We start from the raw sequence: 22,281 nt of genomic DNA on the forward strand, positions 1-22,281 counted from the left end.
AGAGACAACATTAGAAGGACCCCACATCCAAGCCAGTATGACAGCCAACATGGCCCACATTCATAAAAAATACATACTGGCTATTTGACCACTCTTTAATCATGAGATATTTTCCATTATTCTCAATGTGTACCTCCATAATTACATCTAGAATACATTGTAAAATGTCAAAATTTAGAAAAACATCACTAGTACTTTCAATGGTTCCCAGATCTGTTCCAACATAGTTTTGCACACACATGTACAAGTGATGATGAGAGGTTTTTACACTATGAAATACAGTTTTCAAATGAAATTTGATGGTTTTAACACATCTGCTTTACTTCAAGCTGGGGGTTTTTTGTTGTTGTTTTTGGTTGCTTTGGTTTGTTTGTTTTTTTTTTGCATAGGAAGGAATGGATAAAGCAACAGGGCCACACATCTCAGCTTCCCTGACATAGAGTCAGAGCTCAAGCCATGCCTGTGATACCATACGTGCTGTTGCTGTTATTAACCACTGTGGGTACAGAAAGGCAGAAACTACCATACTGACTTTGCAGTAGTCAGAATGGCTAAGGTAAGTGATCCTAGGCTATGATGCTATGCTCATTTAAACAGCTAATGCCCATGGCATGGGCCTCAGACCCCATAGCTTTAAGCAGCTGAAAGCCCTTGCTGAGCCCCACAGCTGCTGTGGTTTCCACCAAACTGCTCTTCTCTCCCAAGGCCTTTAAAAACTCATCTTAGTGTTGAATGCTGTCTCAGTGAAATGCAGGGGCTGAGGCCAGCAGCTTAAAGGTATGTGAGGAAAACATGCAGCCCAGTGAGATCCAGCACAAGCTCTGGAGCTTTGCTCATCTCTGATTTAGCCTTTGCAGGGATGCATTTGACCAGCCAACTTACCAGCTGGAGGTTCTTGAGTGGCTTGGAGAGAGTGCCAGATCAGACCTGAAATAAATTGCACCATTGCATGAACATTATTTTGGTGAGTGCAATATATTCTATAGGATATCAGAGTGTGTTTATTTCTTTTTGTGTAAAAAAGCATCTTCTTAAACAGTAAAGCTCCATTTTGTTATGTTGTGAGGACATATTAGAAGACAACACTGGGTGGGATTGAACAGCATATAGTCCTGCTGGGTCTCTTCAAAGGATCCTTTCAAACACATTAACCTAGTCTTGATATTTTTTTTCCTGAACCACATTAGTGTTGGTTTCTGAATTTATCACAATACATAAATCAGCCACTCTCAGCTGCATTTAAAAACCAGCACTATTTCACTTTTCCTGTGTCCTGAAGCCCTCCATAAAGCACAAGAATTTTTCTTAAAATAAAAATAAATAGTCCATCTGCTTTGCAGGAGAAATGAAATTTATAATTTCAGCATGTCTTGCCTAATGATCATTATCCAGCCAATTAAAATAAAGTCTTTCAGGAAAGATGCCTTCACTTTAAGGAATATTTTAAAATTATTTTTCTGTTTTTCATTGTTTAAGATTCAGTTCAAGAAAAGACTGCTTTTCAGCACAGACAGACTCCCAATATGTGCTGCCGAAGTCTGTACTTGTCATCCTTTCAGTGGGAATAGCTGTTTTAGAAACGTTTGTATATTATCAAAATTAGGTTCCAAAATGAGCTGCAGTATCTATAAAAAAGGGGATAATATTATGTTAGAGGAACTAATTGGAAACTTGTTTTTGGCTAAAGTAGTTATTATTTCCATTATGACAAGCTGGAAGCAGATGAAATTCACCTTTATCTTCCCCAGCCATAAATAGTCTTACACTATTTATGCAAACTGAAATTAAAACCTGACAAAATCCCAGTGAGGCATTTTGCACCAGTTAAAGATTATTCTTTTGGAAAAGAACTTTTGTTCAACAATTTCATTATGTTGTTAAAAATGTGTTTGTTATAAAAGTATAATAAGCCAAAAGCTACCTGTTCTTATATATATTCCCCCCCAGTAAAAATAAAAAAAAAAAAAGGTTAAGATTGTACTTTTTCCCAGGAAAACTAAAGTTTTGGGGAAAAGTTACCATCACTCTTCATACAGTGGAGAGGGTGTGCTGTAGTGCAAGGAAAACCACTATGGGAAAACAGATAATCTGAAAGCTTTTGGTACCAACTGGATCCTCCCTCGCTGGCCCTATGCAAGGGCAGAGTCCAAGAGTCCAGCCAGCACGTGTAAGAGGAGAACAGAAAATAAGACAGAAAACTGGTTACTTCATGCTGCCTTTATTTTGCCATGCCAGCTTGCAACTCTGTGCCCAGGGAAGACCAGAGTGTCCTCTTTAGATTGCACAGGAGGAAAGGGGAGAATACTGAGCCTGCATATTGCACGGTTAAAATCAGCACAGAATAGCCTCTGATTGTACTATTTGCCAAGGCTATGCACACAGGTGTTATCCTTGAATTTAAGCCTTCAGCCAATAGAAAGCAAAGCGCATCAGCGGAGTGCACAGCACAGCAACAGTGTTGGGCAAGTATCACCTGCATATGGAAGCAATGGGGTGAAAAATTGTTTCCTGCTCTAATAACTAAAGGATATTAAGAGGGATAGGTTCACAGGGGCGTGGGCTACTTTTCATATTTACAAGAAATTTTCCAGAAGTCTAAAATGATAATTGCATGAGGAAAGGGTAGTTAATAATTTTCCCTGTTAATTCGAATGCACAAAAGTTAATTGCAGTTTGGCAGTCCGAGATATACAAATTAGGAGAGTTTAATTTTGCTAATCCTCACTTTAAGTTGCAGGGTATTGAATATGAATATGATCAGCTTGCAAAGGGACGAATCCTTCCTCCACAGAAGCCAGTAAGAGCTTTGCCATTGGCTTCAGAAGGAGCTGGGTTCAGCCCCAGGTGCCTGTGTTAGCTGTGTATGCATGAGTGAGCTGGCTCAGAGAAAGGGAGATAAACATGGTTTTCCTCTCAGAATATGGGCCAGAAATTCCTCAGAGATTCTGAAAAACTTTGGAAAACTTCCCCAGCCTCACTATTCAATTTGTGCAGCAATTTTTGGCTACTTGCACACCCCATGGGAGAGGTTGAGTTTTCTGTGGTTTTCCATTTCCTGCTTCGTTGTCTGATTAAATAACCAATGCCAAAAATCCTGAAAAATCAAGGGCTATAATACAAACTGTGCCATTTCACATTCAACGGCCTGCAACAGCCTATGTGCTCTACCAAACCCTCCTCCCTTCTCTGTATGGTGTTGCTACCACTTGTTGTCTTCCACATCTCATTTGAGATCATACAAGATTTTAGCCCCGTCCTCCTCTTACTGCACACGGGGAGATCAGAAGAAAGTCAAACAAACTTGCTGCCAGAGGCTGGATATTCTGCTTTGATGTAGGTGAGAATTTTGCTGTTACTTTCAGCGGATATTAGATCAGGCTACACATTATGGTGGAGGAAGACTGCAGTTTGGACTCCTGCCTCTGAGCTAGTGCGTGCCTTGGGGCTAACTTGCCTTTGAACACCTCTAAAATGAAGATAAAGCTATTTACCCACCTTTGTAAAGCATCTGCATGGCTGTATAGCTGAGAATTTTAATTTAAGGTTGATCAAGTGAGCAGGACTTAGTGTCTCATGGCGCAATATATCTGTGCCAAGCACCTTGCTATCGTTTTATCTGAATTCATGTGTACAAATGACATGAGATAAATAGTATAAAGATCAGTCCTATCAGAAATGGATATTGCTTCAAAATGCCCATTTGGCTTGAAATACTGCAAGAAAATCAATCCAGGATCTTTACAGAACAGAATGAGAACATAAGTCACCAAATACACCTGATGTGAGCCAAACCTCCTCATCTTGAGTTCAGTTATCATGGACAGTTCAGCAAGTATTCATTAGTTTAGGAGGAAAAGCTGAACCCAGATCATTTAGAAAACCTGTATGGTAATTCCAAACACTTCTCCTTCCTTCCTAGTGATGGTTATTAAATGCTGCTCTAATTAAACAGATTGATTTACATACCCCATCATGAGAGGATGTGTACCAGAGTAGATTTATCTCTGTGGATTGCTTCCCTCAGTCACTGCTCATAACTGCGAGGCTGCAGCAGTATTTTCTCCCTGGACCTTCAAAAATGCAGAAGCAGAGATGCTCTGTGATTCCAAATGAAATAATTTTGTTGTCACAAGAAATGTCATTAAAACTACTGCAGTCTTTTAATAAACTCCTTCTTGGGAGAATGGATTTTCAGCCTCTTTGCATCAGTGCTTGGCAGAGTAACTACAGTGAAGCTTTGCGCCAGCGTCCTCGTTACAAACTCTGTTTCTCAAGGGCTTATAATTACAATATGCCTATAAAAATTTACTTTAGTCTGAAACCCAGGATATAGTTCCTCAGACAGGGAGGAAATATTGCTGGCTGAATTTGGTTTAAATCAATTTTGAGTTTCAAGAATCCAAAAATAATAACGTTTGTGGGGTTTATATGCTTTTTCTGCGGTTCTATAAGTCAGAAAGACATCACTTTGTAGAATGAAGTGTCATGTTTGTTTATAAAGCAGAGCAGGAGAGAAAATAACAAAGAGAAAAGTTCAGGCTTTTTATAGTGGCTACTGAAAATTATAAGAAAATAATTTTCTCAAAGAATTTCCCTATAGTGCCCTTGAGCAAGCCTTGCCTGAATGGAAATGGCAATACATATTACAGGAACACAGTGGGCTTGTGGTTCATATACTTGAACTGGAAAGCTATTTTAAGAAGCTGGAGAAATAAGGGATGGTATTTCCTACATCAGATTTTGTTTATCGAGGCTGCTTCAAAGAAGATTAGTCCTCCATCCCCATAGTCAGGACAGGAAAAGTGGCATCAGTGAACAAAGATGCAAAACATCACATTGCGGAGACACCCTGCCAGTGTGCACAAACGTATTTACATTATGTTTGTTGCTAGTCACAGGACAGAGATGTGTTCAGTTAAAAATGTCTTACAGTTAGCTTAGTGCAACAGGCGTTTTCCCATTTTCCCCATTTCTATGTTATGGCAGTGAGAAGGAAGACAAAATGCGACCTTATAAGGATCGTTAATACAAACATCAATAACTAGACTGCACACAACAGAGAGTTCCCATTTATGTTGGCATTGCCAAATATTTTGCAATATTTAGCCTTTGGCTTTTATCAATAAAGAAAATAATGCTGCTGCTAAACTGAAATATTGATGGCACAAGCAAAGCCCAGCAAACACAGACAGGAAAAAAAAAAAAAAAAGACCAAAAAAGCCCTTATAAATCTTAGTGCAGTATTTTTATTTTTATTTTTGTTTGGAATTCACAATCAAGGCAGTTGCAAGCAATCAAGCCTTATTCAGTCTGTGTCAACTCCTGCCTATTAGACAAAATGTTCCAAGTCTCAAGATTCTACTACTGCTTCAAATTGATACGGTCATTTTTCACACAGCAAGCTGGGACTAAGGTGATATTAAACCATTTTGCATACAATCCCCCAAAGCATGCTGCCACAGAAAACTAGCTGTTTTCTTTTTTTGGTGATATTAAGGATGTCCTTCCTAGATATTTTGGTGGGTTCCTGAATATCTACAGTTTTGATAGCCCCATGGGGTACTGGTATGATATTGCAGGTTTGTAAATTGCATTTGGACCCATAATTGTAACACTTTATTTTTACCGTTAGCAGCTTTCAGCATAAAGAAGCAAGACATAACTGTGCTGTGCTGAGAGACTTGTTGATAAACTCGATTATGATGGTTTATTCAAATATAATAGTTGTCTAGGACTTTAAAGGCTTCATTTCTATAGCAGTCCTGAAAATCCTAGAGGAGGTCTAGAACATAAGACAGATGTCTGAGTAACACAGTCTCAGCTTTCTGGTCTTGTACTATGTTTGGTTTCCTAAATAATCCTGCAAATCAGTTCAGTCATGGCTCTAAGAAGATGTGCCCTCTGGTGCTAAAAGGCATTAGAGAGTAGATTTTACTCTAAACATCAACTGAAACCATCAGGGCTTAACCATGAAACCATGCAGAAACAAAGACACAGGAGCAAAGTCACAGAACTGATCACTTGGTGCAGTCACAAATTGTGATAAGGGTAACCAGATAACAGATTAAGTTCCCAAATGAGGAAAAGCAAGATTCTCACTGGCCTTTTTTTCCAGAGCAGCCCTAAGCCAATATCTTTTACCATTGTTTTACATAATTTAGCTTCCTTTTAGACCCTACAGTTTCTTTGCCAGTATTGCAAAAAGTCAGGGAAGATCATCAGTTCGTTTCTCTCCATTGTATAAGACTTTCAAACAGGGTGGTTTTTTTTCCTTCTCATCCTCATGTAGCTTTGCAATGAAATGCTAACTTGGAACCCATAAATCCAGTTACTTTCAAATAAGTTTCAGGTAGGCATCGGGACTTAAAGGGAAATATTAAAAAAGAAATGGGGTTTCTTTTCTGGATTTGTGCAGAAGCATCCAGGGCTCATAAACCTTTACGTTAAATATCAGCCTCACTTTTCACAATATTGCAGTGATGAAGAACTAGCCCAAAATTGATTTATTGATTCCTAAAAAGACAGATATATAAGGTTATTAAAGTTAACACTTCAATATGTGAAAAATCTGTTATTTGAACTTGTTAATATTCATGTGTTGGTTAACAATGACTGTAAAAAGGACAAGGCAGACATCTCCCTTTTGAAACAATTGCTCATGAACAAGAATTCAGCACTGTGCCTTTTCCGGTAGGTATCCACCTCTATGCTGGAGTCCTTGAGAAGTGTCATTTTATGTTTAATTTCTTAAAAATTAAAACAATGTACTTAGTAAATGTTCCAAAAATTTTTCTCAGTTTTTCCAGCTTTGAACTCTATAGTTGTACCACAGTCTTACATATGTGTCTGAATTATTTGGCTAATTCTTTTTTTCCCATGCAGTTACTTGCAAGAAGTAGTGAATGTTCACTGTGTTTGAAGATCAACCATGAGTCAAAGTATGGATTTAAGGACTGTTGAGTGTGCAGCTGTATATATTCAGAGGAAGGTGTTTCATTTTGTGGATGTAAATGGAATACTTTTTCAGTCAGAGAAAGTATTCTTGTGGTCCTTCATTTTGAATCCATTAGAGTCTTCAATAATTTATTCACATGCAGAGTTTCTGTCGCAGTGGGTTTCCATTTGTCACATCACCTCAATTTTTCTAATGAGTTGCTAATGAGAGGTCAATTACTTATGGAAATTAGAAAAACATTCATTGAGGAACTGTACTAAAGTAAAGTGTGCTACCTCATAATGTTATGATATAAATTATTACAGCTTTAATGAATATTTTACTCTTTCCATGTTATAGATTATTTACCACGCTATAAAATGGCCTCAAGATGATTTTGAAATGAATATGAGCAACTCTCCTAGAAACTTCATCACACTGTATTTACAATAATTGCAGAATACCTAACTTTTTGGTTTTGTCATTAAAAGTCCCCACCAGATTCACCAACATCTTGCTGTGAAATCTTCAGCTGATTAAAATCAGAGCACTAATCTGTTATCTCTCCCAGCTCTTTTTCCAGTAGTCAGCTTATGTTTGGCACTACAGGGGACAATGGACATCCTGAAAAGTACCTGGCCAACTGGGCCGTATCCAAACTGCTGCTTGCAGAGTCCTCCTGACCCCTCTTTCAGGTAACCAGCACCAGCAGCACTGTAAGAAAACAGCCAGAGCCTGTAGCACTTCATCCTGACCCCAATGTGAACTCTACCTCCATCCTTTTAGTGAAAGACCTTTAGGGATTGGCAGTAGGTAAGAAGTTTTAATGTTCATTTCACAATTTGCCTTTTTCTTGGGTGCCTATTTTGCACTTTTTAAAGGTCTTGAATGAATGGTATAGAAATAGATGAAAAGAGGGAAAAAGAATTCAAGGGACCAAGATGGATTGTGGGTTAGTTGCAGTATCATGCAATTAAATTTAGAGGACAGGGATATAATTCACTGCTGAAATTCAGCTTTGCGCTGTCATAAGTTATTATTTCAGAACAGAAGCTGAAATGGCCAGAGAGGGGAAAGTGTACAAGCAGAAGTAATTGGACTTCAGTATTTCATATTGATACCCTGAGAATTCCACTGCTAAGCACTGTTTCAGAGTGTGACCAGAGTAACACTGCAGTGAACAAACGTTAAGATCTCCCATATTCAGACCATTAGATTATTCCATTTCTCTTGCAGGCATTGTAAATCAAAAGCAAAAGGCACCCTGTTATGTGCTATGAGACAGTTTCGTCAGCCTTTCTTTCCAAACACATTCTGAACACACATGTGTTTTATGTGAGTCTCATTCACTTAAGTTTTACTCTCTTGAATACAGCTTTAAATTGCGGGGAGAGGAGAGAAAAAAAATCAGGTCTTGAAACCAAGCAGCTATTGACAGGGAAGGAACATGGCACCTGGTTAAATAAGAAAAAAAAAAAAAAAAAAAAAGGCCATTAAATGGATGTGATTTTCTCAATTTCCAAAGAATTACGAGGTCTTTGTCCCTTTGAACTAGGATTTGAACTAGTCTGGATTTAGATGAAAACCTTGCAGTTATTTGACTTAGGTGTGTTCAGAGCCCATTATTTTGGTGCTAAGGAATCCAGTGTGTGTATAAAGGGGTAAACAATTTGGTCCAAAGCACAGTTCTGCCACTTACTCTTGAAATCACCTTGGGTGGCACTCAAAGTTATGTCTCCAATTCCTCCTCCCTTCCCCTTTCCTTGGAAAGATAAACATTTTAACATCAATGAGGTGTCCGACTACAGAGATCAGCTCCGTGATGGAATAAAGAAGAAATGAGTGTGAATCTAAATACCTTCCCCTCATATCATAGCCTCTACACTGTTTCCAGGAGCATTTTTGTCAGGCAGTGATGAAAGGCTGAGAACAAAGTGAGTAAAATATCCTTTTACTGCTTAAAAATTCTCAGCTGGTTTGCTGTATCAAAAAGCTGTCTTTTTAAACAAATCACACAGTTAAAAATGCCAAGTTATAATTCAGCAACTAACTCAGAAAATGACAATTTAATCAATCAGAATCAACCCTCCTGAAAAAGAAAAAAAAAAAATCTTCACACTTTCATGCAATGTGAGTATTTGAAACTATAAAAAAGTTCAATCATTGTAGAACAAGCCTGCAGCATCAATGTTTATTAAAGTCAGGGGAGCCATTTATTGACCTGGGAAATAGCAAAGCACCAGCAGCACTGCTGGATTACATTTTTATAGTTAACAAATGGAAGGTGATAGTTTCCTTTTTTCTTTTAATTGTGATTCCATCAAATCCAAAAAGTTAAAAGTCTCTCAGTTTTTAAAGGAAAGCAAAGAGAAGGACGTTGCACACCATTTTTCAGTCATACTCTCTGCTCTGAATCCTAGCACTGAGATACATCAAATCATTGCAATACAGGATCAAACTTTTAGGCTTATCCGCATGTCAGCAGAATGACAGACAGGTGTGTGTTACCCCCGCCACGTTAGGTGATGGCAGGAGATAAGGAGCTGCCATTATGAAGCTGCTGCTTTCTGTAATCAAAAAGGAATTACTGTATTTATTCACGTAAAGGTCACCCTGCCATGGGGACAGCCAGAAGCAGTCAGAATAAACTGTCTTCTCCCAAACTGACAACAGGCACTTTCTACAGACAAAGACAGGTCTTGGTTCTTCTGGAGGTTTTGTAAATCTATTTTGCCAGAAGCACATTTTTAAGGCACACCTTTTCATGCCACATAAATTGTGAACCGCATAAGGTGCTATTAAAAGGAAAGCCTCAATAATGTGAACAGTGCTTATGAATCTGTGTTACCCAAATTATAGGATTTTAGCTTCTGCTTTATTCTTTCCATATCATTCCCCATCCACAGGAAACCTTGGGGTCAGCTGAGGAACACAGGGCAGGGATTTAAAATACTCTGCGTGTATGAGCTGCCACCTAAACCTGTGCCAAAGCCAGAAAAAGGGACTTCAAAAGCTAAGAGGATGAGTCAGTGCAGTCTGAGCTGACATGCTGAAGCCGAGAGCTGTAGCTAACCCCTATCCTCCATGGATTAGGTACAAAGCAGGCTGAGCAACATGTGCGGGCCAGCGGGTTATGTGCATACATCAAAGGGTAATGAATATTGTAACAAATCCCCAGTCACCTAGGACCTTAGCAGTTGTCAATACGCTGCATGCATCAGCAGCTCAGAGCTTGGTGGGAACAAGAGAGATAAAAAGCAGGTCCTCCACTTTAGAACGATGCCTCTTTACCACTCGGAGAATTTCACACTGTCTTGCATGGAGCATAGGGTATAAAACTGCCTTTCTGATCCCACCCAGACATACACAGCAATGCACACCTTCCTTTCAGGTTTGCAAACAGACCTCTGGCAGCTCCACTTCTCATTTTCTTTTCCTCGTTCATAGAGAAAAACGCATAATATCCTTACTTAAAACATAGTGGAGGAGTTTGACACAAATTAACGACTTGCCTGTCATGCTATAAGAATTTTTGTATTTGCTGGGGGGGAAGGCTTTGAGTATTCTGAGAGATATAAAAAGCTGCTTCAGAATTCAAAGACAGCTCATAAAAAATCAAGTCAAGGGATAGGTTGGTGTAAGGTTTGAGACACATTTTTTGTGCTAAACTCAGTCTTGAAAGAATATAAATAAATAAAAGGTTACAAAAAAAGTAACCCACAAGTTCCCTCAAATTAGATCCCATTGGTGTGACATTAGTTCACAGCTGTCACTTGTGTTGCTCCAACAGAGATCACTTCTTAAATAATGTTAAAGACACCTTTGATTTGACTTCTGTAATTACTAGAGGGAGAAGGGATCACATTTCCCAGGAAGAAAAAGTCTTTTATCTGCTTGTTTAATGTACAGTCTTTGATGAGATGGAGCTCCTCTCACTGACTTATTTCCCTGAGCATTTTTGTTTTGAAAAAGAAATGAATTTCCAGGTTGAAAGTGGAGCTGCCGTTCAGCTGTCAGAGCTGTGGGAGAGGTGTCTAATTGTCATGAACAATGACCCTTGATTCTTCTCTAAATAGAGCATCCCTCCTGCCTCAACTCCTCACCCTCGCTCCGCCTCACAAGCAGGCATATTTACAGGGCTGGATTCCTCTAAGCTACCTCCACCACCACCAGTAAATCATAAAAATTTCTCCTATAATCAATGGAGTGTCTTCAGATTTACCAGACAGTATAATCTGGTCCATGAGACAGCCAATTGTTATCTATAACCTCCCCATCCAATTCAAGCGATGGGAGATGTAATCCAAAAATTTCCTTCAGACTTTTTTACTGCCAAAATAGATCAAATTCTGTGGCAGCCTTTTTACAATCTCCACTTTTCTAAATAAACACCACACAGCCTGTAGTGCCTTTACTGCAAAACACTTCTCCTTGCCTGTAACGAGGTGGTTTGTCAGCCGATGTGTTGACACGCAAGACAAAACAGCATCTCCGTGCAAGCCCATGGTGCAGCATCAAGACATGGGGTGCAATGGGGCTCAAGCTGTGAATCCCAAGCTCTAACTCAGCAGAGAGCATGGGAAATAGTCCTCATGCTTAGATGAGTTTAAAAGCTCTTCCACTGTCCCTCTCCCAGTTGAACATCGCACTTTGTTTAGACTCAGCTCCCAAACATTAAAAAGTTGGTGGTGTCACGCTCCTTCACACGAAGAGTAGCTGGTAGGTACAGTGGCTGCATCCAAAGAAGGCTGCAAAGAGCCTGCAGAAGAAGGGGCTGCAGGAACCGAGGAGCCAGGTGCTCCATGGGCAGGATGGGGGAACCTGGATCCTCCCTCCAACTCTTCTTGTAAATGGGTATAACATCAGCCACCCTCCAGTCCAGTGGAACCTCCCCAGTCAGTCAGGACTGCTGGTAGATGATAGAAAGGTGTCTGGCAAACACATCCGCCAGCTCCCTCAACACCCTCAGGTGGATCCCATCCAGCACCATAGACCGGTGAGTGTTTAATTGGCCAAGCAAGTCTTTAACCATCTCCTCTTGGATCGTGGGAGCTTTGTTCGGCTCCTCTAGCTCCTGGGGATGTACACACAGCGAAAAACTTTCCTTACTATTAAAGACTGAGGCAAAGAAGGCATTAAGTACCTGAACCTTCCTCAGCCTTTGTCACAGTTGTTGCCTTTGCATCCAGTAAAGACTGGATATTCTCCCTGGTCTTCCTTTTACTGTTGGTGTATTTGTAGAAAGATTTTTTATTATCTTTCACAGAATTGGCCAATATGAGTTCTAGCTGGGCTTTAGCCGTCCTGATTTTCTCTCTGCATGATCTCACTTCATTCCTGCAGTCCTCCTGAGATGCCTGCCCCTTCTTCCAAAGCCCGTAGACTTTCCTCCTTTTTTTTTTTATATCCATCAAGATCTCTCTGTTCAACCAAGCTGGTTTTTGAAGCTTTTTGTAATGTCTTTGAATTTATGTTTTAGTCACATTTAACCATTTTGTGGTTTTCTTTTTTTGCAAGTAAGTTTTGACGTAAAAAAAACACCGAAAGCTAGACAAACCAAGCGGCCTGCAAATGCCAATATGAGATTGATTGCGTACTCTTTCCTTGACTCTTTGAAATATCACAAGATTGTGGATGAAACCTCAAGCCGGAAGCACTACAGAAGGCACGAGCGCCGATAAGGAATCATGGAATGGTTTGGGTTGGAAGGGACCTCAAAGATCATCTATTTCAAACTAGATGTCATGAGCAGGGACACCTTCCACTGGATCCAATTGCTCAAAGCCCCATCCAACCTGGCCTTGAACACCTTCAGGGATGGGGCAGCCACAGCTTCCCTGGGCAACTCGGGCAAACGCCTCACCGCTCTCATGGTGAAGAAATTCTTCCTTGTGTCCAGCCTAACTCTGCCCCTCTCCAGTTTATAGCCAGTCCCCCTCATCCTATCGCCACAAGCCTTTGTGAACAGCCCCTCCCCAGCTTTCCTGTAGCCCCTTCAGGCACTGGAAGGTGTCTCTAAGGTCTCCTGGGAGCCTTCTGAACACCCTCAGCTCTCTCAGCCTGTCCCCGCAGCACAGTTACTCCATCCCTCTGACCTTCAGTCTCTGCTTCCCCCTCTACACGCCCCCTCTCCCCCTCACACCCCCGGCTCTGTCCCCTTTAAGGCTGTCCCCGCCCCGCTGGCGGAGGGCGGTGCGGCGGGAGGAGCGCGGGGACCCGGCGCGGCGGGCGCCATGGCCGGCGAGGGGAGGTCGAAGCTGTCCAAGAATCTGCTGCGCATGAAGGTGGGAACGGGGGAGGGGGCGGGGAGGCCCCCTGGCCCTGGCCCTGGCCCTGGCCCTGGCCCTGGCCCTGGCCGGCCCGCCCTGCGCTGGTGCTCGCTTTAAAGTATAAACCCATCGCTCGGGCCTGCCGTTTCCCCGGCTGCTGGTGCCCAAGCGCGGTTGTTTTTTATTTTAATGGGAGTTAAGCTTCATCTGAGCAATTGTATTTTATTTGGAAGGTAAACAGTGGCCCTCTGGCAGCGTGTTGGCTTTGTCCCAGGTGCTTGTTGAGGTGATAACGCCCTGTGTCCAGCGTGATCCGCCCTGAACAAGCGTGTCTCCTGTGCTCACCCCTGCGTGCGGCCTCTTCTCATCTCCCAGGCAAGGGCAGGCAGCGCTGGAGCCAGCTCCAGATTAGCAAAGGTTCTGGCTGTTGGGAAGTTCATAATAACATTATATTATGATATTCCTAGTAACATCATGTATATTATAATGCCCTGGTTCGGGGTAGCCTGCCCTGCTGCCCACGGGGTGCGTGCTTTATAGTATAATGGTATGTTATATATTGTATATATTATAGTGTTTATATATACTGTGTTTAGTCTGGGCCTCTCGCCACAAGAAGGATGTTGAGGCTCTGGAGCGAGTCCAGAGAAGAGCAACGAAGCTGGTGAGGGGGCTGGAGAACAGGCCTTATGAGGAGCGGCTGAGAGAGCTGGGGGTGTTTAGCCTGGAGAAGAGGAGGCTGAGGGGAGACCTCATTGCTCTCTACAACTACCTGAAAGGAGGTTGTGGAGAGGAGGGAGCTGGGCTCTTCTCCCAAGGGACAGGGGACAGGACGAGAGGGAATGGCCTCAAGCTCCGCCAGGGGAGGTTCAGGCTGGATTAGGAAAAAATTTTTCACAGAAAGGGTCATTGGGCACTGGAACAGGCTGCCCAGGGAGGGGGTTGAGTCACCTTCCCTGGAGGTGTTTAAGGCACGGGTGGACGAGGCACTGAGGGACATGGTTTAGTGTTTGATAGGAATGGTTGGACTCGATGATCCGGTGGGTCTCTTCCAACCTGGTGATTCTATGATTCTATAATAACAGAACATTAGTAACATAACATAACATTGTTGTATATTATAATGTTATAATAACATTAGTCCGTGGAAAGTGATAGACTACGCGTAAGATTTCTGGGAAAATTTATCCATACACATGTAAGTAGGAAATCCGTTCTGTCCCAGATCTTGTCTCGCTGCACAAGCCTTTACTAAACAACGTGCATGAGGTCTCAGGGCTATAAAGTGTAAGGTGCTGGAGGAGTTGTGCCAGGAAAGCAACTTCAAGATTGCAGCAAAAGCCCAGCCCTCACAAGAGCCAACTGTGGGCACCACTTGGGGTCTTTGTTCCACTTAGCTTCTCTGCAGCTTATCGTGAATAAAGTTATAAGACTTCTTCAGTGGCCACACACACACACATTCAAACTGAAATATTAATGTTGCTTGCCTTATTTAGGGGAGCTTTTAATCTTGGGACTGGGGAGGAGGAGGAGGATGTTCTTTGTTTTTTATTGTGTCCATTCGTATTGATGGCTGATAAAATACCCAGACTGAATGGCAGTTAACCACATTTCCCAGCTTATGAATGCAAGGGCTGTTAATAACATTGTGTTGTGCCCTTGGAATTGTGAATATTGTGTCAAGTCCCATGTGAAATTTGTTTCCCCTTGCTGGCTAATGGATTCTGCTTCACATCAGGTGCTGCACCACCAAAAGGGGTTTAGCTAACTTCAGTTCAATCTGCCATGTGAAGTATACTTTTCTATGCTAATGTGGTGGAATACTTACCCCAGTTAACAGATTCTGCTAATGAAAGACTCATGCACAGAGGGGACAGAACGTGTCTTGCTTTGCTCTCAAAAGGGAGTAGATGTTGAGCTTAGTTAGCTAGCAGTGTATGACAGTGACTCCCATAACCTGGGTTGCAGCATCATTAATTTATCTTACTTTTAAGTAATGCTCTCTTTAAAGTGAAATTCCTGCTCCTGTTGTTTGCCAGTTTATTAACCCCCTGGAGATTTCAAAAGCCAGTTTTTAGATTTTCTTCCATGGAAGGCTGCAGAGAAGCAGCCTGTGAATGTGCTGCTGTGACATTTGCAAGTTTACAGTCAGGTGGTAGTAACCAGCTTTGAAGAGATGAGTAGGTCTTGAAAAGGTCATACATGGATCTTGTATTTAGCGCTTGCCTTCTGCATATCCTCTTGCTTACAAATGTTTTAGTTAATACTTTAGCAGCTGCTTCTGCAGATACTGATAACATATATTATCACAATTCAATGGGCAGGTGAAATGTCACACAAAGGTGATGTGGTCAGTGGCAGCATTATGAAGACCCTTTGTGTCAAGTACCAGACCATATGTGTTCACCTCTTGATGTTGAAGGGTGGCTCTTTTAGATCTTGCATCATTTGATCTAGGCCCCATTGCTTGGGGAAACTACTCTAAATAATCGCTCAGTTACTGACTGACTTACTCTGTGCCTACCACAGTGGGTATATTTTTAATTCATCCATGTATATTTACATTTTAGGTAAGTGTGATCACGTGTTTTTTTATCTAGTTATTCCTCTAGGAATCTTAGGAACATAATCTTTAAAATGTAATGTGAAATGATTATTTAATTGAGTGCTTGTAGCAGAACTTCTCCTGTGGAGATTTCTGACTGGCTAACCAATTTCCTTGAGCAATATGGTTTTCCACATGATAGATTCTCTTATTTTCCTTGAGAAAATATTGTAATTTTAATTGGAAAGCTTTGACATATTTTGGATCAACTCAGAAAAGAAAAGTCAATTTTTCTTTCGTTAAATATCCTATACGAATGGATGCAAATAGAAATATAAATGGAAAATGAGATGCTAGCAGTAATGTTGTTCTGTGGGAGAAGTGTTTTGTGATGCCTTCTTAGGCTTTATCCTCCACCAAGCCCATTTTAGCTGGGACTAAACAATGTCCAAGTCTCTGCTAGTCTTCAAGAAACAGATGTGCCCCACTGGAATGTTACCTGTCAGCCCGCAGGCTTATCTAAACACAGAAATGATGCTGCATTAAATGAGAGGGGTGAAATTAGTTGCTCTGACGTTCCTCTGCAGTGGTGCACATACAGCTATGATTTCGTAGCCACAAAGCAATTTTTGTACAGGAGTGTGTATAAGCTGTACTGGTAGACTTGCCTCTAGGTGGGAATTGCATTGGTATAAATGTGCACCTGTGACAGACACAGTTATTCAAATACTATCTGTAGACTGTAAAGGAGGTCCTAGTCCCTAGGGATGCAAGAATGTAAGGGTTATTAATATAAAGATATGAAGGGTTCTGTTTTTTCCAACATGTTTGGTTAACGTTATTGATACTTAAATTGCTGCTCGATTCAGGCACCTGACTTGAGACAAATGGAAAGAAAATGGATTTTTCACATCTATCAGGTCTGTAGTTTTGCACTCTCAGCAATTTTTTGTAGGCCATGACAGGTGTCCTCTTTTACTTCCACCTGTAAGAGGGGTTACTGTTCCTATCAACCTCTTCCCATCCTCTGCCAAAGGTTATCACTGAGGAAGCAGTTTACAGGAATGTCCTTGTATTAGGCAAAATTAGCAGCCTTACCCTAATCTGAATTATTGGTTTTAACAACCTTGGCAGACTTCGCTGAAACATTAGAAAAATCTTAGCAAAGTTAAGGAGTTGTAACTTGAATATATCAGAACTAACCAGGAAAGGTCTGTTTCTCTGTAAGTTTAGTATGGATGTGGCTGACTGTTAACTTCTAATAGTTGTTTGTGATCAGCAGTTGTTTAGTTTTCTCTTACCTGTCTGCTCAAACTTAGACCAAACCCATAGAAAAATCACAAAAAGCATTTACTTCTTTTATCTGTTATTAAATATTATGTGGTGAATAATTGTGGTCATGTAATTATTGCATGTTCAGCACATACCAACGGTGCAAAAAACTGAAGCTCTGTGTTTGTGTCTTTCCTTTTAGTTCATGCAAAGGGGTTTGGATTCACAAACCAAAAAACAACTAGAAGAGGAAGAAAAGAAGATAATTAGTGATGAACACTGGTACCTTGATTTACCAGATCTAAAGGAGAAAGAGTAAGTTTGTACCTTTTTGTACTTCCTATAATGATTGGATTATTGTGGAGTGGGAATAGAATATATGTATTTTTTCCTATAAAAGAAGTATTATTAATAACCAATTAACACAAGCAAAAATAGTGACAGCCTAGCATTACAGCTTTTTTATTTATTTATTTTCAAGGACATTCTCTTGCCTAGTGCAGTTTGACCTACTTTCATTTCTTGTGTGTGTTTTCTTTCATTCACACATTCTTCTAGATGCACGTAATTAGTTTCTTTCAGGCAGGGACCAATTCATTCACTGCTGCTTTTTCTCATCATTTGAAAAAAAGAAGTTTGAAGCCTTCTGTTAGTAAATTCAGCTCCAGTCACATGGTTAGGTCCATTCAGGACAGTTCTGTCCTTTTGAGCCCTACTCACTTCAAATCCTGTTTTTGAAATGAGAGCGCTGAAGGCAAAAATAAAGGAAGTCCTAGCTAATAAGGAAGAAAATGTCCAGTCCTGCTATTTAGAAAGATGCTTTAAATAGCAAGAGAACTACTTTTAAAATTGCTTGATTTTTGTCCTTTCAAAAGAGGACAAAAATTCCTTTGAGGGAGAGCAAACATAATTTCTTAAAAGTAGAGATCCAGGGAATTAACTGTAGTTTAATAAGGTCTTTGATAAACTATTTTCTGTGACTGTTGGTGGATATGACAAAAAGGTATTTGAGCTTCAGTTGCAGCAAGGAAGGTTCAAGCTGGACATGGGGAGAATTTTTCCAACGGTGAGGCTATTAAAGCACTAGAATAGATTTCTAGAATAGATTTCTAAGGAGGCACGGGATTCTTCATCATTGGAAATCTTTTGAGGACAGCTTAGATGGACCTCTGCTGTTCATGGTACATGTTTAACTGATCCTACTTTGAGGTAGGAGAAGGAGCTTGATCTCTTCAGCCTAACTTCCTATGATTGCTTTACATGGAGATGAAGAGGATGAGGGAAGAGGTGCATATGTGTGCAAGGAAAAGAAGGATTCATGGAAATACTTTTATCTAATGTGTGTATTATGAACGCCTCAGGGTCGTGTTTCTTTTCTCGCTCCATGCTCATTAAAAGAGGAAAAAAAAGAGGGAGAAAGGGGAAATCTCTCTCTGCGGAACAGAGAATTACACAGTGTTTTATATCCTGACAGACTCAACTAATGCCAAGTCTAATATCACAATGAAAAATTAATTAGAAGCTTTTGCTGGTATAGTAATGCCACCTGGAGAGTGATATTTATATGGTATTTTTATTCTGGCAAAAGCATTAATGTAGGTGGAATCATACCAGCAAAGAGTGCTTTTTGTCAGGAGAGTTAATTTTGCTTGTGGAACTGGCACAGCTTTACTGGCAAAAAGTATTCCTTTGCACTCCAAGCTCCTTGTATTGAAAGATTTATCGGAGCAATTAAGCTTCAGAAAGTAGTTGATGGTTTAAAATACACTGTGGTTTTGTTTGTCTGTGTGAAGGAAGACAGCAAATGCTTTTTTCATTTGTTTAATTTGATTGTTTTAAAGCATACTATTTGACAAAATGCTGGGTTTGGGGTTTCATGCAGGAGCTTTATAATAGAAGAGAGGAGCTTTATGGCATGTGAGGATCTACTTTATGGCAGAATGTCCTTCAAAGGATTCAATCCAGAAATTGAGGTACTGTTTAAATGTTCTGTTTTGAGGTGGTCTTGCATTAGGATTGAAGCCCTTGGCAATGGGGATATGAGTGTTCACACTGCATGCTGTTTGGCCTTTGAAGCACCTTCTTTATGTACGGGAAATCCATGATTCAAAACAAAATGTTGATTAATGCAGCATCTGGTAAATAGAAGCTTTTTATTTCCTTGTGTTGATGGTGAGTAATTGCATGACTCCTGCAGGTTTTCCCTCCCTGAAGTGAAAACTGTCCCACATGCTGTTCACCAAAACAGTAGTTGACTTTTCCTCCTGCCGTTTAATTTGGAGTCCAATCCTTTGAATGTTCAACCCTATTTATTCAACATTTGTGTAAGTAAGGACTCAAAGCTCCAAAGTAAAAATTCTGGGCAAGAGAGTCTCTTAATTTCTTTCTGGCATGATTCGTGCTGATAGAACTACACTGAGATTGTAATAAAAGTGTTAGCACTTGAACTGAAGCAAGAGGATGAAGGTGTAAAGACTTAAGAGTTATGCAGAAGGCTATGCAAGGTCATTTACTAGGGGATTCTTTTAGCCATTTTGAAGTTGCTCTCACAGTGACTTGCTATATTATTGCTTCATAGTTTTTTACTAGTAGCTTCTTGCAAATCTTTGCAGATATTTTTACTTCCAAACAAAACCATTTCAAGGACTATGTGTTAACATCACAATGAAAAATTCATTATGATCTAATTCTCTGGTCTCCTGAAGATGTCTGGCATGCCCTTGCGGATGTTTGAATAGTACAATTCACTGAAAACCCTGTCTCTGTCTTGCCTCTTTTCCCAAAGGCAAACTCTGAGCTCAGCTTAGCAACAAGCAGGCATGTCACCTTTTTTTCATGAGTTTTTGTACCAGTATGCTCTAGCCTGGCCAGGAACAGAAAAAAATTGTTAAATTTGATTCTCACTTTTTATATGTTTCTCCTACCAATGAATTTCAGCATAGTTGTCATTGTGTCAGGTTTACGTGTTTTAAGCTATTTCTTACTTCATTTTCAGAAGTTAATGATCCAAATGAACTCTAGGGGCAAAGAAGAAGAAATTAAAGTGGATGATAAAATGGAGGCTGATGTGTCAGATGAAGAAATGGCCAGAAGGTAAGTTATATTTTATGACATAATATTAGGTGGGAATATGATATGTTACTGCATTATGTGTGGGAAAAATAAAACAAACAAAACAATAAAGTACCAGATATGGTACTTTACAGAACTGATTGTCCAGGAACTCTAGTGTGTATTCATTGAAATCTCCACCACCTTTGGGGGTAAAATATCTTGTAGGGGTGTTCTGCCCTTTGATATTCCATGCTAATTCTCTCCTTATTCCACATGGCTAACAAAGCCAAACTGTCAGAATGAGTAATTATAAGTGATCATGTAGTACTTATGCTTTTAAGTTTCTGATAACAAGCTTTTTTACACCACTTATGTTGTTGATTAGATTTACCCTTTGCTGCATTGAAGTTTTCTCTGGCTTTAGTAAAAGCTGTAAACTTTTCATTATTTTACAGATACGAAACATTAGTGGGAACAATAGGGAAGAAATTCTTGAGAAAAAGAGACCAGCGGGTACTCCAAGATGAAGATGAAGATAGGAATAGTAATGCAACACCTAGCAAAACAGCTAAGAAACAGTTCTTAAAACCTAAGGATTAATGTCAGCTGCAGAACTGGAGCTAATAGAAATGTTATCTACCAAATATAGTACCACAAACTGGAGGTTATTTGGAGTTTTTGCTATTTAATATAAAGGATGGATTTGAAGATCTGAGTCTGTTCTCATTGAAATTTCTACCATCCACATGACAAACACTTTGAAGTGGATGTGTATACAATGGATGTCATACATCCTTTCTTCTCAGCAGCTCTTAATGTGTTAGGGCTCTAATACCATCAGTGTTTTTAAATGTTGCGCATAACTTGATTGAATGTCTCATGCCATCTAGAGCAACATTATTTACAATTTATGATAGCATCTGAAAGGAGTACTTGGAGTAAAGACAAGGAATGTCCAATCCAATAAGGCAGTTCAGCTTTCACTGCCTTTTTCTTTTTTTTTTTAATTATGAAAATGAAAACTTCTGGTGTCTTTGAATTGAAAAAAGTCAGCAGAAACAAGTGGTTGGTGGTTTTTTTACTGTGCTAAGAATAAGATGGGAACAGAGAGAAAAAATCTGTTTTGTTGAACTTTATTTTTTATAAAGCTTATTTAAAAATAGAGGATTGTGTAGTAAAACTTTTTTATAGAGCAAGCCAAATATTGGGCAACATTTACAGTTTGACACTTGAGCAGATTGTGAGTCTCAATTTCAGTTTTCCAAAAGAAGTTTGCTAATCTTGTCTCTTTTTCAGCAAAAAAATTCAATCTTATAATTATCTAAGTCTTATCATAAAAGTGTAATAACAGCTTCAGAAACATATTTGAAAGCTGAATAAAAGCTGATTTTTTTTGTGGTTAATGACTGTGGTTTTGCTAATTTAATGTGAAAATGATGCTTGATGCTGTCTGATGTACAAAGTGATCCCGTTTTGTGCTGGCTACAGATGTTCCCAAATATTAGTTAACTGCACTGACTCTCTGTTTAGCATGCAATGAAGCTATCTGAATTAATGTTAGGATGGAAACAGCATGTCATTGGGTCAGTCAGTGCTCTGGGCCTATTCAAAAGTGTCTGTGTGGTCTTGTCTAAGGTCATATCAGTTCTCTGTTTCCTGGTTTTCAACAAGAAATATTTCTTTCTTTTACTCTATTTCCCCAGATAGATGTCTTAAGTTAGTCATCCTTAATGCTGACTGTCTGGAGTAAGAGGAATTTGTTAAATTTGAAGCAAGTAGTGGCCTTTCATGGACACAAGAGGCTATTTTTTTTTTATCTTTCTAACAACTCAGTGAAGTAAGACATGAAACTCAATTATTAAGGAAGAGTCTGTGTGTCTGCTATATTTTGTGCGTGATATATGAACTATAATCCAGATATCAAGAGCACCTTATTAGATATTCAAGATGGATCACATATGGAAAGAGAAATTCTTTTAACCTAGTAAGGGGACCTTATACAAGTGGGAAGTCTGTGATTCATGATCTTAGATAGTTTTTCAGAGCTAATTAAATGCTACTGGTTCAGTTACTTAAAACCTGATCATATATTATTGCTAGCTGAAAAGAAGTTAATGATGGTAAGACATTTTTCTTCCCATGGAAGATGTGACCTTAGTTAAGAAGTGATTTATTGTTGGTCATCACAAGAAAAACTCAGAATGTAT

At 39.9% G+C, this 22,281-nt stretch overlaps 1 protein-coding gene across 1 annotated transcript; it reads left to right on the forward strand.

Moving 5' to 3' along the window:
- Positions 1-13,137: 13,137 nt before the first annotated feature.
- MPHOSPH6 (M-phase phosphoprotein 6) lies at positions 13,138-20,782 on the forward strand. Its single transcript, XM_069868667.1, has 5 exons — positions 13,138-13,218; positions 17,223-17,335; positions 18,903-18,993; positions 20,016-20,113; positions 20,530-20,782. Exons 1-5 carry the CDS (start codon positions 13,168-13,170, stop codon positions 20,672-20,674), a joined length of 498 nt encoding a protein of 165 aa, XP_069724768.1. The 5' UTR covers positions 13,138-13,167; the 3' UTR covers positions 20,675-20,782.
- The last annotated feature ends 1,499 nt before the right edge of the window (positions 20,783-22,281 follow it).

Source organism: Phaenicophaeus curvirostris, chromosome 14 (assembly GCF_032191515.1).
Source record: "Phaenicophaeus curvirostris isolate KB17595 chromosome 14, BPBGC_Pcur_1.0, whole genome shotgun sequence".
Lineage (NCBI taxonomy): Eukaryota > Metazoa > Chordata > Aves > Cuculiformes > Cuculidae > Phaenicophaeus > Phaenicophaeus curvirostris.